At 58.8% G+C, this 16,763-nt stretch overlaps 7 protein-coding genes across 7 annotated transcripts; 5 read left to right on the top strand and 2 right to left on the bottom strand.

The window, feature by feature from the left end:
- Positions 1 to 802: 802 nt before the first annotated feature.
- SCHCODRAFT_02615143 (uncharacterized protein) lies at positions 803 to 2,447 on the bottom strand. The gene is made up of 3 exons (XM_003033784.3): positions 1,276 to 2,447; positions 1,117 to 1,209; positions 803 to 1,060 (listed from the first exon to the last, which is right to left on the bottom strand). Exons 1-3 carry the CDS (start codon positions 2,209 to 2,211, stop codon positions 872 to 874), a joined length of 1,218 nt encoding a protein of 405 aa, XP_003033830.1. The 5' UTR covers positions 2,212 to 2,447; the 3' UTR covers positions 803 to 871.
- Positions 2,448 to 2,547: 100 nt separating this feature from the next.
- Positions 2,548 to 3,717, top strand: SCHCODRAFT_02615138 (uncharacterized protein). The gene is made up of 3 exons (XM_050344698.1): positions 2,548 to 2,735; positions 2,892 to 3,463; positions 3,520 to 3,717. The coding sequence occupies exons 1-3, from the start codon at positions 2,584 to 2,586 to the stop codon at positions 3,639 to 3,641; spliced, it is 846 nt and encodes a 281-aa protein (XP_050201666.1). The 5' UTR covers positions 2,548 to 2,583; the 3' UTR covers positions 3,642 to 3,717.
- Positions 3,718 to 4,296: 579 nt separating this feature from the next.
- Positions 4,297 to 5,994, top strand: SCHCODRAFT_02615136 (uncharacterized protein). Its single transcript, XM_003034371.2, has 2 exons — positions 4,297 to 5,877; positions 5,936 to 5,994. The coding sequence occupies exon 1, from the start codon at positions 4,612 to 4,614 to the stop codon at positions 5,809 to 5,811; it is 1,200 nt and encodes a 399-aa protein (XP_003034417.1). The 5' UTR covers positions 4,297 to 4,611; the 3' UTR covers positions 5,812 to 5,877; positions 5,936 to 5,994.
- A 791-nt stretch (positions 5,995 to 6,785) lies between these two features.
- On the top strand, positions 6,786 to 8,627 carry SCHCODRAFT_02615131 (uncharacterized protein). The gene is made up of 5 exons (XM_003034370.2): positions 6,786 to 7,224; positions 7,283 to 7,317; positions 7,374 to 7,437; positions 7,488 to 7,705; positions 7,764 to 8,627. Exons 1-5 carry the CDS (start codon positions 7,008 to 7,010, stop codon positions 8,355 to 8,357), a joined length of 1,128 nt encoding a protein of 375 aa, XP_003034416.1. The 5' UTR covers positions 6,786 to 7,007; the 3' UTR covers positions 8,358 to 8,627.
- Positions 8,628 to 8,705: 78 nt separating this feature from the next.
- On the top strand, positions 8,706 to 11,148 carry SCHCODRAFT_02615129 (uncharacterized protein). Its single transcript, XM_003034369.2, has 4 exons — positions 8,706 to 9,195; positions 9,257 to 9,348; positions 9,398 to 10,251; positions 10,300 to 11,148. Exons 1-4 carry the CDS (start codon positions 9,016 to 9,018, stop codon positions 10,680 to 10,682), a joined length of 1,509 nt encoding a protein of 502 aa, XP_003034415.2. The 5' UTR covers positions 8,706 to 9,015; the 3' UTR covers positions 10,683 to 11,148.
- A 16-nt stretch (positions 11,149 to 11,164) lies between these two features.
- Positions 11,165 to 12,970, top strand: SCHCODRAFT_02745500 (uncharacterized protein). The gene is made up of 2 exons (XM_003034368.2): positions 11,165 to 12,347; positions 12,406 to 12,970. Exons 1-2 carry the CDS (start codon positions 11,519 to 11,521, stop codon positions 12,816 to 12,818), a joined length of 1,242 nt encoding a protein of 413 aa, XP_003034414.1. The 5' UTR covers positions 11,165 to 11,518; the 3' UTR covers positions 12,819 to 12,970.
- A 4-nt stretch (positions 12,971 to 12,974) lies between these two features.
- Positions 12,975 to 16,733, bottom strand: SCHCODRAFT_02615125 (uncharacterized protein). Its single transcript, XM_003033783.3, has 16 exons — positions 16,577 to 16,733; positions 16,330 to 16,520; positions 16,103 to 16,279; positions 15,942 to 16,052; positions 15,867 to 15,887; positions 15,717 to 15,809; positions 15,560 to 15,669; positions 15,355 to 15,496; positions 14,933 to 15,304; positions 14,616 to 14,876; positions 14,427 to 14,564; positions 14,287 to 14,376; positions 14,112 to 14,234; positions 13,715 to 14,059; positions 13,605 to 13,667; positions 12,975 to 13,553 (listed from the first exon to the last, which is right to left on the bottom strand). Exons 1-16 carry the CDS (start codon positions 16,590 to 16,592, stop codon positions 13,368 to 13,370), a joined length of 2,439 nt encoding a protein of 812 aa, XP_003033829.1. The 5' UTR covers positions 16,593 to 16,733; the 3' UTR covers positions 12,975 to 13,367.
- Positions 16,734 to 16,763: the final 30 nt, after the last annotated feature.

Genomic DNA, 16,763 nt, shown 5'->3' with positions numbered 1-16,763 from the left:
GCCACCGCCAGTCATGACGGTCGACGCGCTCTCGGAACGGGATAGCGTGGTGGGGCGGGCTGGTGAGTTGAGATTGAGGAAGACTTGAGGTGCGGCCTGCGAGTCTTCTTTCACGGGCTGCTCGGGTAGCGCCTGGCCGCCGCGATCGGATGCTGGTGAGGTCTGGGTTGAAGATGTCGATGCCCGCCCCTTCGACACGCGCACGAAGTCGCCATTGGAGTCCCATACGTAGTCAAAGGAGAGCTCCTCTTCATAGTCGTCTGGTGAGCCGCTGGGAGAACGCGCCTGCGCTGCGCCCGGGGGTGTCGCTGGTGCTGTCGCTGTCGCTGCTGCCGCCTGCATACTTGCGCAGTTACTTCACCTTGGTTGTTTATTCGTGACTTCTGCGGACGTTTGCTGGTCGTGATGGAGATAGCAATGGCAACGGCAACGGAAAACAAGGACAGCGAAAGCAGCGAGAGAAGAACGATAGTGCAGAAATCAAGGCCACGAGTTTCCAACATCCAACACGCGCCGTCAACGCCGGGTCCCGGCCGGTCTACGGCCGGTATCGGCATGTGATCGGTCATGTGATCGCGTATAGTACATTGGGCTCGTCGAAATACGTTCTAATTAGTGTCTGTGTGGGCGGAATCTGTTGCCTAGCCGTTTGCATAGGTATGTTTGGAGTTGAAAGGTTCACAATGACGAACAATGGGGGGTCTCCCAGATATACCGAGCTATTTTCGATTGACATCGTCCTTTTCTACTTATGGTAATCCCCGCCGCAAAGACCTACGCCGTCGCGCTTCACTCTCAAAGTGATTGGAAAGTGCACACAGCATTATATGCATCCCCAGATGAGACTCTTCGGTGTGTATGTAAATCACGCCTACAAAGTCGGCTGTTCCTCTACAATCCCGCCCTCATTCTCAATCTCACGGCGCCTCGACAATTCCAGCGCCTGTCTCTCCTCCTGCCTCCTCGCATTGTTCTGCAGGTAGTGCAGGTGCATCCTCGCAAAATCTCGTATCGGCCAGCGATCCTCGTAGTCCTCTAGTAGGGGAAAGCTCCTGAGAGCCTACAACCGCCATCGTCAATGAGTACATTCCGCTGTGGTTTGCGCTATATACGCACCTCCACCGTATATGCTGCCACACATTCCTCCGTCTGCTTCGTGAAGCTCCGCACGGTGTCGAGATAGGTTCTGACCAGGTTATTCATTCCTGTCTGTCGTGGTGAATGAATACATGGTACGGGTAGAAAGCGAAGACAACGTGTATCGCGGACACTCACCCGAACAGTGCAAAAATGACCTGGCTCCAGTCGCATGGCCTCCTGAAGATTGTACCCTCCACTGTTCGGTTTACCAGGCTCTCCGGGTGGCTTTGGGATCTTGTCTTGCACGCTATCCGGGTTCGGAGAGCTAACCGGCTTTGGGAATTGAGGCGGAATGAAGCCAGCTTCGATGGTACTACCACTAACGTGCGAAATTGGGCAAGCGCTGACTTGGATTGACGGAATCTCTCGGGATGTGCCGCCTTCTTCGCTCACTTCTGTCATTGCAACGCCATGGCTTCCCTCCTCTTCAATCTCCCAGACGGCCTGCCCTTGCGTGTTCGGGTTCAACAGCTCGTAGTCGGGGCTGCTCTCCCGAGAGACATGCGCGCGTGGTGGGGGAAGGCTAGTGGTCCGCGCTTCGACTTGCACATGAATGTGCGTATGAGTCGAAGTGAAGTGCGTGGGCAGTGAGGGGATCGGCCTGAGATTCAAGGGAATGCATATGGGCGGAGATTCTATTGGCATGTGAAGGAACGCTGTGTAGCGGTGTGCTCTAGGAGGCGCGATAGAGTCGCGCGTCGGAGCAGGCAGAGTCGAGACGCACGATGGAGGAGCAGCACTCGAGTTCCGCCCATCGTGGGCGGCGTTGTCCGAGCTCTGGTTCACAGGGCGTATGACAGTCGTATGGCTGTCCCATCCCTCTTCGATGTCGGAAGCGCTGCTTTCTGCATCCAGAGGGTCGTCTCGAAATCGAGTAAGGCGCGCGGAGCTCGAGGGAGAGGACGCGTGCGAGGATCCTCGACGTGCAAGCTCGGCCCTCTTCGGCGATTGTTTGGGGTAGGGAAGGGTGCGATGCTCGGAGGATCTGGCGGTGCGAATGGGACCCGAGCCGCGTCTACGATCGGCTGTGACCTTGTTCCCTACCGCGATCGAGCTGAATCGGTTGCCCATGGTGTCGGATGGAAAGTTAGGAAGATCAAAGAGCACATCTTCTTATAGGGTCAATGTACATGAGGAACTTCCGAAGAAAGCAAGATAGGGCCTTTGTCTGCAAGATTAGTTGTCACGCACCCGAGCTTCAAGCCGGCTTGCCCACATCAGACCGGTAAGGAGGGAGAGGGGAAGCAATGTATACGGATCTTGGTATGATATACCGTCCCGGACAGCGAGGGCACCCTTAGCGTCCCATCTAGCAGTGAAAGTATGAGGACAAACTCGACTTCCGATTATCACGTCGCGCACGTTTCTGCCACGTGCTGGCGCGTTCCTTCGCGCGTTCCCCGACGTCTTGGCGCGTACCTCCATCATCAACCACCACACAACATGCCTCGCGCCGCCTCATCCAACACGCTGACCGCACAGAACCAACAAGAACTTATCTCAGAGGGTATCGAGAACTTTGAGCTTCCGAAGAGTGTCGTGACGAAGATTGCGAAGAGCGCGGTGCGTGAAGGGAGCCCATGTCCCGCGGAATGGTGGCTCACGCGTATTTCTAGCTCCCAGACAATGTCAAGCTTCAGAAGGAGACCGTACTATCTCTTATCAAGGGCTCGACCGTATTCATCAACTACCTAGGTGCGCGTCCACCGATCATGAACCCAACGCGAACTCACAACTGTCCTACCCCACAGCTGCCACGCAAGTATCCCTTCCTGCATCCCCTCCTTCCCCTTTCTGATCCATTGCATTCTCCTCAGTGCACACGATCTTGCGCTCCAAAAAGCTCACAAGAGCGTCTCCGCCTCCGACGTCCTCAAAGCTCTCGAGGTTCTCGAATTCGGCGACCTCGTCGAACCCCTCAACACCGAACTCAACATCTTCCGTGGCGCACCCGCAAAACCCGCCGATAACAAGGGCCGCCGCTCCTCGACCGCGACCATTTCAGGGACGTATACATCGGCTACCACAGGCGGAAAGGGGAAGGCGCCGCCGGGGACGACCGCGAGCAAAGGGCCTGCAGTTGGCAGCGCATCGACCGCAGGCAAGGGAAAGGCGCGAGAGGATGTAGCGTATGCTGCGGCCGGCGCATCGATCTCAACGGGGTATCCTGCGCAGGAGGACGTGGATATGGACGCGGATGTGGACGCGGCGATTCTGGACGCGGCGGGGGTGGGGGAGGAAGATTCACGGCAGGCGCACGAGGAAGCGCGACTTGCGGCCGAGGCGGCGTATGCGCTCGAGGGGCGGTCGCCTCCACATGCGGGTGAGTAGCGTCTGTATCACTCAGTTGTGCACCATACTGACGCAGACGCGCTCCAGCCTCCTACTCCGAAGATGCCGGCGACATGGACACGGAGCCTCCAGAAGACCTCATGGCAGTCGAAGAGGAGGAGCTGCGACATGATGCGCGGGGTGTGGAAGAGCGTGACGCTCCTCACTAGTCTAGCCTGCTCGTTCTTTGAAGTGCCTTTGTTCGAATGACGGAGTCTGTCTCGCTTTTCGCACTCGAACCCCGACTGTCCTGCGACCTCCGCTTTAGCAAGGGACTTGACGGTGCGTAGAAAATTATTACTGAGGCACTCCCGCCGGTTTTTCCTCGAGTACTAGCTCAAGTCTGCTTAAGTACACCTTGCTTTTGCTAGGCACGAGCGAAATTGGATTGTTCTTTGTCGATCCAGATGGGGATCTGCCTACGCGAGCTGATGCCAAGCATAATCATGCACGCATCAATCCTCCCTTTGCCTACCCTCGTCCCCCACGTTCAAGCTCACCTACCTCCCTTCCCGACAGCCTCACCAGTACGTTGCCACACAGCTGAAACGCCCCAGGTCCTTCCTTTGTACTTCCCAAATACAATAGCCTCCGGTATCCAAGGCCGTACACAATTACTTTCAGAACAACACCTTCCCACGGCCCGTCAAAGAACAATAGTCTCCCACGGCTCCTCAAAGAACAATAGCCCCCGCGAGTGTCAAAGACAAGAGTAGCACGCGGCGGCTGAATGGGATCGATACCGTGGAACTGATTAGACTGAATAGATCCGGATTGTCGGTCTCCTGCACAGACCTTTCGGACAGCCTAAAGCGGATGAAGAGACCCGGAAGTGGATGAATAGACGCTGTGTATGTCATGACCTGGGCTGGAATGGTCAAAGCGAAGGTCATACGCGCTGGGGTATAAAGGAGGGCGCTGTGGCAAGCGGGCTTGTCACTTTCCACCCCACATCTGCTACCAGAACCGAGTGCATCGCATCACGCACGCCCGCCCTGCTTGCTCATCTATCTCTGCTCGCATCCCTACCACTGCGTGCACCTCTACTACCGCTCAAGCAGCCACTGCGACCTATACGCATACCAAGTTCCAACCAACGAGCACAACTAGCGAACAACTACTACTACAACCCAGCGCACGATGTCGTCCACCAACCTCATGAACAACCTCCCCGCACGCCTGATGCGCATGTCCCCGTCGACCTCGTCCGACGATGCCACAAGCGCGCCTAGCGAGGCATCCACCAACGCGCACAGCGAAGCGTCGACTGGCGCGACCACTCCGGCGACTACCCCCGCCCCCGAGCTACTGAAGGTCCCCGCAGCCTCCCGCGCGGGCACCCCGCCTCCTGCCAACGACATCGCCCCCGCTTCTATCCACGGCGCTGACACCGCGTCCGCCAACGATATCACACCCACTTCCAACAACGATGACGCCCATACCCCCGCCGTTGCAACCACCCCCGCCCCTACCACCTCCGCCCGTTCGACCCCCGCGCCGACGCGCGCTGCCCGGCGCAGCGCGCGCATCGTCGAGAAGTCGCGCGCCACCACGCCGAGCGTGGCTGGCAGTGCCGCCGGCAGCACCAGCTCTCGCGGAAAGAAGCGCGGCGTGAGCGCCGTAGAGGCCAAGTCGACGAAGCGGCGGAAGACGAGCGAGGAGAGCAGCGCGACGGGCGAGACCACTGAGGACGACGCGGTAGCAGTGGAGCCCCCCACGATCGTGGTCACTCCAGCGTCAGCAGCGGAGCCCAAGACGAAGACGTCGCGCGCGCAGGGGAAGCGCAAGCGCACCGACGACGAGGAGGGCGAGGAACACAGCGAGGGCAGTCCAAAGGAGAAGAAGGCGCGCGCGACGAAGTCGAGCAAGGCGAAGTCGACGCCGAAGGAGACCAAGACGACGCGGAAGAATGCGAAGACGAGCCAGAGGACGAGGTCCCCGTCACCAACTCCGAGCGATTCAACACCACCAACCCCTAGCGCGTCCGAGCCAGTACCCTCGTCGATCTCGATGTTGCTTGCTGCAGCTTCATACCTCGCTGCGCAGCCTACCTCCTCCACCTTGCCATTGCCCGTCTCTACTTCTTCGCTCGCGCCCCTACCTTCAGCACCCGCCTGCCCTTCTCCCTTGCGCACCTGCACGACACTTTCCACCGACGCGCCCGACCACTACCACTACGACGAGCCCGTCCTCCGCGCGCGAAACGAGTTCTACAACGAGGAGACGCGCAAGCGAAACGACTGGATCTGCGGTCACTTGCCGTGCGGTGCGCCTTTTGGTGTGAACTCGATAGAGATGCTGGCGGAGGTGTTCATTCTGGATGAGAAGTGGCGGGCATAGATGTCAGACGGCCAGTACGATACCATAGATTTCCTGCTTGTTTTTCCTTTTCATCTCGTCTCTTCTCTGGATCTTTTCTTCAGCTTCTGTACCACATACTTCATTGGATATTTCTCTTACATACCCTAATCATCTTCTGCATTCGAATTTATCTGTGGATTCCCGTTCAGCCTCGTCCCCGTCTGTGATGCAGGATAAAGCCACGTCCAAGGTCGTCTTCAAGCGCGTCTTCTGGTATAGGACTGTTTTGGTTATTTGCAGGGACCAGCGCATCACTCTCCTCTAGCAAGGGCACTGATGGTCTGTCGAATCGGGAGGGCGTTTCGTCCTCGAGATGACGACTTTGCATTCAGGTCTGTTGTCCCTCGGGCTTGTCGTATGAATATTGCTTGGCATCATAAGATGTGTCGCTGTGTCATGTTGGGCAAAGGACTATCTGCGATCAGCTATACAAGTAGAAGGAATCGCAGTGGTGGCAGCGGCGAGAAGCGTTACGGCGTCTGGCAAGGAGCGCAAACATGGGGTCCGGGGCAAGAAAATCTTAGGAGAACTTCCGATATGGAGAGTTCGTCCTTCCAGCTTGAGGTTTGCTCAGTGACTGGGACGGCTGAAAATGATGAGAGAAATGACCAAACTATGATGTGACTGTGACACGTTATGCTTCTATACGAGGCAGGTATTGTACTTATGTTTTCGCGTACTTCTTGTTCACTACGCCCACTTGGCAGGCAACAGTGGTCACCGTCGGACTTCTCATTTAATTCCTCGTCATATCGTATGGGAGTTCAGCGGACCATATCAAGTTTCGCAACGAACGAAAGAGCCACGTGCGAGAGGGGAAATAAAGTCCCACCCGCGAGATCAGTTGACGTTGACCTCCATGCACCGCTCGATTGAACGAAGAACCTCAATCCAGAGCAAGCCATCTGCCTCGAAGAACTGCAAGACGATGGACCCCATTGAAGGACGGCGCCATCCCATCACCGGCTGACCAGAAGTTGCAATCGCATCACAGCATCCGCTGATTTGAAATGTCAAGCTCACACCCGCGCTCCTTCTCCGCGACCGCCATCTCTCCTCCCCCCTCCTCAGGCTCCCTGAGCCGCAGGACTGTCCCTCCTTCGCTGACTGGGCGATTCTGATCCTCCGCTCTCTCGACAACCGTTGCTTTTGGACAACCGCTACTTCTCGACACCATGTCGATCCAGGATGCGCTACCCCCTTCCCTGAATCTGCCCCCGCACCTCAGCGCGCACAAGTACTTCATGGTCTGCACGATGACCGTCGCCGCCTGGGATACCCTTGTTCTGGCCCCGCGCACCTGGAAGCTCATGCGCACGGAGGGATGGCCAGCGCTCAAGGCGCTCTTCTACTTCATCCGCGTCTTCATGCCCGTCGAGTTCACGATCGTTGGTGCGTAAGTGACTGCCTGAGACGAACTCTGACTGATGCTGGTTTCCCCCCTCCCCAGCCGTAGCATTCTTTGATACGAAGTGGTCGCAGGATGTGCGTGTTGCGACGTCAGAGCTTGGGCGCTAGACTGACACGCATGTCCCCCTTAGACCTGCCAGCAGTTCTACCTCTTCGAGCCGATCTGCACGGCGGTCCTAATCGCTGCCTCCTCCGGTGCGTGATGGGCTACGCTGTATGCCAATCACGATCTAATCTCCCGCTAGCGGCCCATGTCATCCGTATATACGGCATCTACGACAAGAGTCGGCAGGTGCTCGCGGGCATGGGCGCGCTATTCGCGCTGCAGGTCGTCGTCACCGCCGTCGCATGCGGGTTTTGGCGCTCGGTGCCCCTGGAGGAGGGCCAGGGCTGCATCGCCGGGCCCAAGCACAACTGGGTCGGCATCTATTGGGTTGCGCCGACGCTCCTCTATGCCGCCAGCGTACGTCGTTCTGCATTTCATCGCACTTACCCCGGCCTCACTCACGCCTCCCCCGCAGTTCGCCCTCGCCCTCTCACGGTCCTTCGCCTCCCTCAAACTTAAGCCCATGGGCCTCTGGAAGCTCATGCTCCGCGACGGCCTCAACCTCTTCGGCGCTGTCTTCCTCGTCAACCTCGTCAACATGATCTTCTGGTTCGTCATCCAGCCGACGGGCCCGAACGACCCCATCAAGACGATGGTCAGCAGTATGACTGCCGTACTCACGTCGACGATGACCTTGCGCATCATCCTCGCTGTGCGTGGGCCGCTCGCGCACGGTGGCACGTTCGCGCTTTCGGGTAGTACGTCGACGGCGACAAGCAGGACGACCCATGTCATCAGCACGCGATCGGGCGGCGTCGTGTCGGGCGCGAATGCGAGCCACGCCCCGCACACTTACACCCTCGACGAGATGCGCGGAGGCAAGCCTGACGAGTGGGCGACGGACGAGCTGAAGAGCCGCGACCTGAGCACGGCAGGCGATAAAGACGACGCGCTTGTGTACCACCCTGACATACAGGAGGGTCCCGGTGCGGTTCCTGAGCCCAACAACCTCGGAGTGAAGATCACGGTCGACCGGGAGGCGCGGTACGAAAATGAGAACTGGAAGTAGGTGAGGAAGGAGTCGCTGGCGGTCTCTCATGTTCATACATTTGTTACTATCGACCTGCTCCATCTACCATGGGATGGACATCCTCTTGGGTTCTACTATGCCTCGTATATATTGTGCTCTTTCTAGTGAGCCGTCTGTTTATTTACCCCTCACCTTGGATTCCAACTTGCCTAGCGAGCCTGCGGATGTATTGTACTGATCACAATGGAGTTTCTTCGGTGCCTATGCCATAGAAATACCACATACTGGATGGATAGACTTTCAAACCTTGCTCCTCTTCCCGTCTTTGAGCAGCTGTGCGAAGGTGCTTGCGGCCGGAGGTATCCCGGGCCGCAGGTCTGTCGTCAAGGCACCCGGCAACAAACGTCGCTATTCAATTCTTTCTTCCAACTTTCATTCTCGAACCTCTTTTCTCCCAGCGCCAGCGCCTACGCGCGTGTCGTGAGCCCCAGGCTAGGTCTCAGTCCAGGAAAGCAGAAGACAGCGGTCGAAAACACGCCCGCAGGCCATCATTCCCCCAGCCCACCCCAACTGCGCACTCCCCCGCTCGACATCTGCTTCCCCTTCATCCTAGACCGGCCTACCTCTTTGTTCATACAGCAGCGCGTATCGGCCCCTGGGTTTTTGCCTGTGCTATACCCATACTTCCCCTGTGAATATGTCGTCCCCTCCCCCTCTCTCCCCCAATGCGGCCTCGGACGTCACGTCGACCACGGAGCCACTCTCCCCCCTCGGCGCGAACGCGAACTACCCGACGCGCACGGTCGCTATCATCAAGAACCACGCGCTCGCGCACCGCTTCGACATCGAGCCGCGGATCCAGGAGGCCAAGTTCGAGGTGCGTGGCCGTGGGCGATAACGCGTGGGCTGGCGCTGATGCATAGCGTGCCACCTCGCAGATCGTGAAGGAAAGGCAGATGGAATTCGATGTCGAGACGGACCCGGAGACGCTGTACGAGCTCTTTGGGGACGACGCGGACTCCCTGGGCGAGTGAGTGGCGTGCCCAGCACAGCAATGCAGGATGACTGACCTCTCGCAGGGGCCCCGTCTGGGTGTACGTCCTCGAGCGCCGGCGCGCCGTCGAGGTGTGGAACACGCTCATGGGTCCTGCCGACCCCGACGTCGCGCGCGAGGAGTGCCCCAACTCCCTCCGTGCCCTCTTCGGCATTTCCGCCGCGCAGAACGGCCTCATGGGCTCCCCGGACGTGGAGACGGCAGAGGTGCAGATTGCATCCCTGTTCGCGTCCTCCCCGCCCTTCCCCACGTCTGAGCTCCCCGACGACGCGTACGGCTCGATCCGCTCGCTCAACTCGACCACGCTGCGCCAGCTGCGTCACCAGACCGCTGACGAGGGCTACGCGCCGTCGAGCAACGCGGATGGCAGCCGCCGCACGAGCATCTCGAGCGGCACGAAGCAGTTCCGCGCGCGGGGGCTGCCGCCGACGCACGACAAGCCGGACATCGTCCCGCGCATGAGTCGCGCGGCCGCTCTGCGTGCTGGCATCGCCGTAGACAAGGTCGACACGCGCCCGCGCGCGCCGCTGTCGAAGGAGCGCCTCGCACAGACGTTCGAGAACGTGCCCGGGCACAAGCGCTCGAGCACGATCCACGTCGCGAGCACGGCCGCGCCGGCAGTTGCGCCACGCATGACAAAGGCGGCAGCACTGAGGCTGGGGATTAAGCTTCCGGAGAAGGAGAAACCTGTCGAGCGCCGCCCGGCGGTGGAGGAGAACCGTAGAAAGACGTTCGATGGTGTCCCGGGGCATAAGCGTCGGGAGACGATCAACGTGGCGAGTACGGGGACGCCTACAGTGGCGCCGAGGCTCAATCGGAGCGCTATGCTGCGCGCGCAGAAGAAAGAGGGAGGAGCAGCGCCGCCGTCGTCCTTCAGCTGTGAGTACTTCCCGTGGATATTGCTGCCGACTTACTGACGTATCTCAGTCCGTTCGCCCTCCACGAGTGTTTCTCGTGCTCCGTCTCGCAGCAGCTCACAGAACTCCATGCGTCCGCCATCGGCACAGGGCGGCGCGCGTCCGCCGTCTGCCACTCCGCGCGCGGGAGGCCTGACTCGCTCCGCCTCCATGTCGTCGAGACCAACCGCCAGCGGAATGGAGCTAAGTAGATCGACAAGTAGCGCGGTCAGCAGCCCACCAACGCCCGCGAAGCCAAAGCCGCGTCCAAGCAGCATCTCCGCGCCGACGATCGCCCCGCGGACGAACAAGAGCGCAGCGCTGCGTGCTGCGAAGCAGGAGGCAGAGAAGCAGGCAGCCGCGAAGAAGACCGTACGCCGTGCGTCGATGACGCCTCGCTCGGTGGCGGCGTGAGGCTGAGCTTCAGTCGTGGTCTGCTCATGACCTGTTGGAAGAAGAATAAGCGAACTACGCGTGAAGATATCACGACTACCAAGGACTTTGGAGGGGCACGCGCACAGGCGCCGGTCGCGTCGCTCCGTTTCGATTTTTGCTTACCACCCATATCTCCTCGACTCATCTGATCTTTTGCTCGGGCCTCGTCTTATGACACGTCCTCATATCCTCGCTTGCTCTTGCTATAGGTATATCGCCGCTTCTGCTCTATCTAGCTTCATCCAGCCGTCCTCGCTACATCTAGCCGACTTGCTTCATTCAGCTGCCTCTTGCTTTATCTAGCCGAATTGGCGGCCAGACAGATAAGTATTTATGTACTACCATTATAGCGTCCTCCTCACCCTTACTGCGCTACAACTTATGTAGTCCTTACTCTCAGCGGCCCAGTGGTACAATCAGGTGCTCAATACACTCATTCCCTATGTACTTGATGGATCGAGGGCCCGGGTGCGCGACATGCGATGTCCGACGGTCCGCTGATGGCAGACATTTGAGAGGTCAACCTGAAGCTGATCTGCCTGCTCTTTGCATTGCAGTCGCTCGTGGTTGTGGCGTGTATCCAGGGTGACGGCGATAGGCGACTCGGCTACGCGCGCATGCCGCCCCTTGCGCGGAACCAGCTACCGTGCGGTCTGAGACCTGCTCCTGGTTTCTTACTCTCACCTTCTTCCCTTCCCACCTCCATGGCTCGGCTCTAACGGGCAGACTACCTCACCCAGCACACTATAATACCCCCCTACACTCATACTAATCAAGCCCCGCTCACCGCGCACCTGCGATACCGCCGCCCCGCCATGCCGCTCTATCGCGTCCTCCCCGCAGCCCCCGCGCCCCCTGCCCCTAAACCTGCGACGCCCCCGCTCCCCGCAGAGCTCACGGACTACATCCTCGACTGCCTGGAAGGGAACAGACCCACCCTCTTCTCCTGTGCGCTCGTCTGCCGCGCCTGGCTGCCCCGCGCGCGCCACCACGCCTTCCGCACGCTGCACCTCACACCCGACAACGTCGACGGCTTCCTCGCACTGCTCACCGCGCCCTCAGGCACCCTCGGCCGCGGGCGGACGCGCGCACTGCACGTGCGGCAGAACGCGACGCACGGGCGCGAGCCCCTCCTCGACAAGCTGCTCGCCGCCTCTCTCGTCCCGGACGCATTCGCGCACGTCGAGCAGCTCACGGTGCTGTACGCGAACTGGACGCCACGCGCCGCCGAAGCGCGCTTCGGGGCGTTCGCGCGCGTGACCGTGCTCAAGCTCTGCCTGCCGGGGTACCCGTCCGTCGACGACTTCGTGGACTTTATCTGCGCGCACCCCGCGCTGCAGGAGCTCAAGCTCGACATGCCGCGGGCGGAGAGGGCAGGTTCGGGGCGGGCGGGGCCGCATGACGGGGTCCCTTCGCTGGAGAAGCTGACCCTCGAACACGTCCCCATCCCCTTCATGCACGCGCTCGCGAAGCGCGTCGTGACGCCTAACTTGCGTTCGCTTGCCGTATCCCTCTCCGTCGGCATCCCGATACTCGCGGACAACATGAGCAACGATCTGGAAGCGGTGCAGCAGCTGCTTGATGCGGCGCTCTACCTGGAGACCTTCGAGTTCCGGGACACATTGATGATCGCCGGGGAGTTCGGTAAGCCCTACAGTATGCTCCGTCTCCATCTCGTACGGCCATGCTCATCACGACGCAGACCTCTCCAACGCCATAGACCTGACGAAACACCGCGATCTGCGGTGCTTCCGTCTCTACGGGCTGCCTGAGCGCATGCTCGCCCCCACACTCTCCGGCGTCTCCGCCCAGGTGCAAGAGGTCGAAGTCTGGCTGCCCAACGTCTGCGAACCGCGCGACCTGAGCGTCATGGGCAACTGGCGCACGCTCTCCGACGTCCTCGACGACTTCCAGATGCTGCGCCTCCTCACCGTGAACCTCGTCGGCGTCTGCAAGCGCGCGGATATCCTGGCCACTGTCCGAAACTACGACATGAGAGCAGTAACGCGGTTCGACGGATGGTCGAAGGACGATGCGGCGAAGGGCATCGCCGAGGAGCTGAAGTCCCTTCTGCCGAGCTTGGCGCAGAGCGGGAGGCTGAAGGTGATCTACTGATTGAAGATACGGACTTTCTTTATGGTATAGCGAGGGTAATTGGGGACTCTAGACTTGGTGGATTTGGACCTTTTTCTCCATGTATCTGCGGAAGTGTTTTGGCCAGCAATAATATCATACTCACCTAGACGAAAGTCGTGGACCGAGCGTCGATAACACTGCGCGTGCGGTAGCAGTCGGCCACCTCGTATACGGTCAGTAAGAGAGTGAAAGTCCATCAGATGATACAGATACTGCCTACAACACAGTACCAACGAGCGTTAGTGCTCACTGTCATTGTCATCAAAGACGTCAAGGCCATGGTCGAGGAGGTAAAGTAGGGAGGATGAGTATGCTGAGTATCCCAGCCGGTCAGGAGGTGCGCACTATGTACTAGATGATGAATAAAGTAGGTCTATGCTGGTGTGATGCCAATGCAATTGTGCGTATGGGGAATGGGAATGAGGATGAAGATGCGTAAAAGAAACAGATGAGAGGAATAAAAGTCATAGGAGAGGCATGCCAGGAGAAAAGATGCTGAGAGGAGAGATGGTAGTCCGTGCCAATATATTACGAGGCATTATTCGTTGTCTTTCTGCGCTTGTAGCGGACTGTGGGGCGGTACTGGTACTCCTCGTCATCGTCGTCGAGGTCGCTGTATACGTTCTCGACCTCGGCGGCAGTGGATGAAGACTGCTCACGAAGGAGCTTGCGTAGGCTGCGCATATGAGTGGTGAGGGTCTTGTGAAACGCGTTCTGAGGGGATAGGTCAGTACTGCGTCATGACCTGAGTTCACGAAAACTTACCTTCGTAGGCGCAGGCACACTCGGGTCGTGGTGGACCTCCCAGGCTTTCCTCGCTGCCTTGTGCTGTAACTCGTCAGTACAGTGATCGCAGATCAGTTGAGCCCACTGACTTTCCGCTCCTCCGCCCTCAGCATATCGCTCAAGTGCGTCACCCACTTCTGCAGCGCCGTCTCGGTCGCCTTCGGGGCCGCAGGCTTCGTCTCGCCGCCCTCGACCACCTCCTTGTCGTCCTCGTCGGAATCGGGTACGACGTACGAGACCACCGCCTTCGCGGCCGAGCGTCGTGGGCGCTTGAGCACGCGCACTGACGAGCGCGGCGTCGGCAAGCTCTGTCGCCTGGACGAGCCTCGTGTGTTGCCCGAGGTGCCAGTGCTCTTCGTCTCAGGCGTCAGATAATCGTCCGCCGTGTAGTAAAACTCCGCGCCCTTCTCGATCTCGCTGAACATGTACCAATGCTAGGGAACACAATCAGGAGGGGTGTCACGGAGAGGGTCATTCATAGCGCACTGGTGCTCTGCCCATACGAGCCATCATCTGGAAATGTTCCAGGGTAATGGGGACGCGCTCTGGCTGGGGCTTCTTCGCCATAGTCATATACATCGAGTCGGAGGGCATCAAGCAATTTATGTCCTGCCACTGGGCATTCAGCACAAGCTTGGAAGACCAGAGACGATGTACTCACATGAGTGTGGCTGTTGATGAGAGCATGGGTGAGGAGGATCGCCGCCATCGAGCTCTTGGGGCCGAAGGTGATCCTGACCCATTCGGAGACCTGTTGGAGTAATGAGCGGGAAAGGCAGATGGGATATTCAATCGACGTACGCTCAGTTGCCTCCCATTGGTGGGCATGGAGCCCATGACGTCGCCATAGATGAGAAGAGATCGCCGGCGAGTGCGATTAGCGGGCGAAAGCTCATCGCATCGTATCGCACTTGACAATGTCGACTGCGTGATGTGGCCCTGCAGAGTTTGTAAGTCATAAGCTAGTCAAAGAGATGACACGAAGCCTACCAGACCGTTGACATCGTTATCAGTATCCACGTACATCGCGCTGTGCTCATCCTCGATAATATTGAGGCCCTTGCCAGTGACAAGAGGCGGCCGGTCCGGCAGCCAGAGATCTGGACACAAGCGCGCCTTGAACCTTGCGCATGCATCGGCGTTGTCCGGAGGAGGCAGGTTGTCCATGTTCATCTTGAGTGTGTGCGCAGTGACTACGAGCGTGTTCCCGACGTGTTCGTACGTCTCGGACAGCTTCTTGAGGAGGTTACCCTTGAAAACAGACATGCCTTAGCGTAAAGCACGCCAATGTTATAGCCTCCACTCACGTTGCAGCCCATCGTAAGCACATTCCTCGCCACATCGTCCAGGAACTCCTCTTTCTCTGCCGCATTCATCCCCTTCTTCCCGCGGCCCATATCGACCGCATGCTCCGCATAGTCCACCCCGCACTTGAACCTGTCCATGAACGGACTCGCAAATACGCGCAGCAGATCCGTGCGCGTCAGCGCCTTCAGACCGAGCTCGCGAAGGCGGTCGGACACGCCCGTGTGGTTCGGCGCGTCAGGGTCAATGGCGAGGAAGCAGGTAAGGTGCATGACATGGAGGACCTTGGGATCTTCGGAGGGGAAGTCGGTGAATAGACGCTTCAGTACGAAGAGGGTTGAGGGATAGGTAACGGAGCGGGTGCGGGCGAAGGACTGGATGTATGCGTCAGGCAAGAGAACGTGCTCGAAGAGATATGCCCCACCTTGATGAGATCGGCAACCAACGTCGATATCTCGAAGCGCAGGTGACCTTGCTTTCCCAGCCGTTTGAGTGCTTGATATGCATTATCATTCGCGTGGCACTCCATGCATACTTCCGCCGCTACAGTCCGGCTCACGAACATCCTGTGGGTCACAGTCGCGTCAGTAAGCTCTCAAGGGCATCATGATGATCATGCATATACGCACCTCTCATCGAGTCGACACAGTTCCTGTACGTTACTGCATATGCGGTCAACCCCTTCGAAACCCGGGTCTCCGTTCTTCTCAAACATCCTCCGGAAGACGAAGTCACGGTACTAGGATGGGAGTCAGTGAACTTTCACTCTCGGTCATGTCGGCATACCTTCGGATTCATCCTGAACCCATTAGCTTCGGCGTACGGAAGCAGCCGAGGTTCTATGGACAGTGCAAGTGGGAAGCTAGCCATGAGTGGGTCCTATGAGGGTGGAGCTGGGTTATATGCGGGGAAGAAGAGGGCATGAAGGTGACTCACCTTCGTGCTGAAAGGGATGAACTGCGGGGTGGCGGTGTCAGCCACAGGAAAAATGGTAGGGGTTTACTGGCGTACATGGTAGATCTCGACGATCTCTCGGATGGCTTCCCAAGACACTTGTCTTGAGATCCCCGGGATCTTGCTGTCGAAAATGAACGCGGAGAAGAGCGAGCCGTCGTCCTCGCCCTGGCGATCGGTGAGCAGTCTGCGGACGCCGCATTGTGAGAGTGGCGCACCTTTCCCCGAGGTATATCGCCGTACTTGTCCGTCGCGAGCTTCATAAAGTGCACGAAGACGGGTAGGGACAGCCCTCTGACCCACTCCGTCTTGATGAAATGGGTCTGGGTGTAGAAGTAGTGGTGTATGGCGACCTGGCAGATGTAGCGTGATACGTGCGCCATCCCAAAGAGCACCTGGGCCCCGATCAGCACAGGAAGTACGCGCGAAAAGTACTGTGACGCACATCGAGAACACGTTCCGTGAGCAGCTTCCCCCTGCCCAGCGCATGGAACAACGCCTCCTGTGGCCCGTGGCGAGCGATGAAGTAATTTGCGCGCACGTAGGGGTCCCTCGAGAGCGCGAGGCACCGTCTCGAGGTGGCAGAGAACGCCGCGGGGTCCTCCAGGCCATAGAATATGAGCTGCACGAGCTCGTCTAAAACACGGATTAGTCCTCGTGCGACAATGCAGCAAAATCCGCGCGCGGCGCACCGGAGAGGCTATTCATGAGCGCGCACGGCTGCCGAGGCCGGTGCTCGGGGACGATGTCGGGTGTTGTCGAGCGCGTCGTGCGCGACGGCGGCGGCGATCCTGCGAGCTGAGCGCGGTGGTTGTCGGAGACAAGCAGGGATGCACGTATTCATGATCGTTGTGTGCCCGTAGCCGTGTTTCCAAATGC

The sequence above is a fragment of the Schizophyllum commune genome (assembly GCF_000143185.2).
Source record: "Schizophyllum commune H4-8 unplaced genomic scaffold SCHCOscaffold_3, whole genome shotgun sequence".
Classification (NCBI taxonomy): Eukaryota; Fungi; Basidiomycota; class Agaricomycetes; order Agaricales; family Schizophyllaceae; genus Schizophyllum; species Schizophyllum commune.
The sequence above is the reverse complement of the archived record's forward strand: the minus strand, read 5'-3'. Positions and strand labels throughout refer to the sequence as shown.

Bases quoted from the DNA above. Each gene is read 5' to 3' on its own strand.
- SCHCODRAFT_02615143 (XM_003033784.3), bottom strand. From the start codon at position 2,211: ATGGGCAACCGATTCAGCTCGATCGCGGTAGGGAACAAGGTCACAGCC. The intron at 1,210-1,275 runs GTGAGTGTCCGC...TCACCACGACAG, and splicing joins GTCATTTTTGCACTGTTCGG to ACAGGAATGAATAACCTGGT. The intron at 1,061-1,116 runs GTGCGTATATAG...TGGCGGTTGTAG, and splicing joins TGGCAGCATATACGGTGGAG to GCTCTCAGGAGCTTTCCCCT.
- SCHCODRAFT_02615138 (XM_050344698.1), top strand. From the start codon at position 2,584: ATGCCTCGCGCCGCCTCATCCAACACGCTGACCGCACAGAACCAACAA. The intron at 2,736-2,891 runs GTGGCTCACGCG...CCTACCCCACAG, and splicing joins AGCCCATGTCCCGCGGAATG to CTGCCACGCAAGTATCCCTT. The intron at 3,464-3,519 runs GTGAGTAGCGTC...GACGCGCTCCAG, and splicing joins GCGGTCGCCTCCACATGCGG to CCTCCTACTCCGAAGATGCC.
- SCHCODRAFT_02615136 (XM_003034371.2), top strand. From the start codon at position 4,612: ATGTCGTCCACCAACCTCATGAACAACCTCCCCGCACGCCTGATGCGC.
- SCHCODRAFT_02615131 (XM_003034370.2), top strand. From the start codon at position 7,008: ATGTCGATCCAGGATGCGCTACCCCCTTCCCTGAATCTGCCCCCGCAC. The intron at 7,225-7,282 runs GTGCGTAAGTGA...CCCCCTCCCCAG, and splicing joins CGTCGAGTTCACGATCGTTG to CCGTAGCATTCTTTGATACG. The intron at 7,318-7,373 runs GTGCGTGTTGCG...TGTCCCCCTTAG, and splicing joins ATACGAAGTGGTCGCAGGAT to ACCTGCCAGCAGTTCTACCT.
- SCHCODRAFT_02615129 (XM_003034369.2), top strand. From the start codon at position 9,016: ATGTCGTCCCCTCCCCCTCTCTCCCCCAATGCGGCCTCGGACGTCACG. The intron at 9,349-9,397 runs GTGAGTGGCGTG...GACCTCTCGCAG, and splicing joins GACGCGGACTCCCTGGGCGA to GGGCCCCGTCTGGGTGTACG. The intron at 10,252-10,299 runs GTGAGTACTTCC...GACGTATCTCAG, and splicing joins GCCGCCGTCGTCCTTCAGCT to TCCGTTCGCCCTCCACGAGT.
- SCHCODRAFT_02745500 (XM_003034368.2), top strand. From the start codon at position 11,519: ATGCCGCTCTATCGCGTCCTCCCCGCAGCCCCCGCGCCCCCTGCCCCT. The intron at 12,348-12,405 runs GTAAGCCCTACA...ATCACGACGCAG, and splicing joins GATGATCGCCGGGGAGTTCG to ACCTCTCCAACGCCATAGAC.
- SCHCODRAFT_02615125 (XM_003033783.3), bottom strand. The intron at 16,053-16,102 runs GTGCGCCACTCT...ACCGATCGCCAG, and splicing joins GCGATATACCTCGGGGAAAG to GGCGAGGACGACGGCTCGCT. The intron at 13,668-13,714 runs GTCAGTGGGCTC...GACGAGTTACAG, and splicing joins TGAGGGCGGAGGAGCGGAAA to CACAAGGCAGCGAGGAAAGC.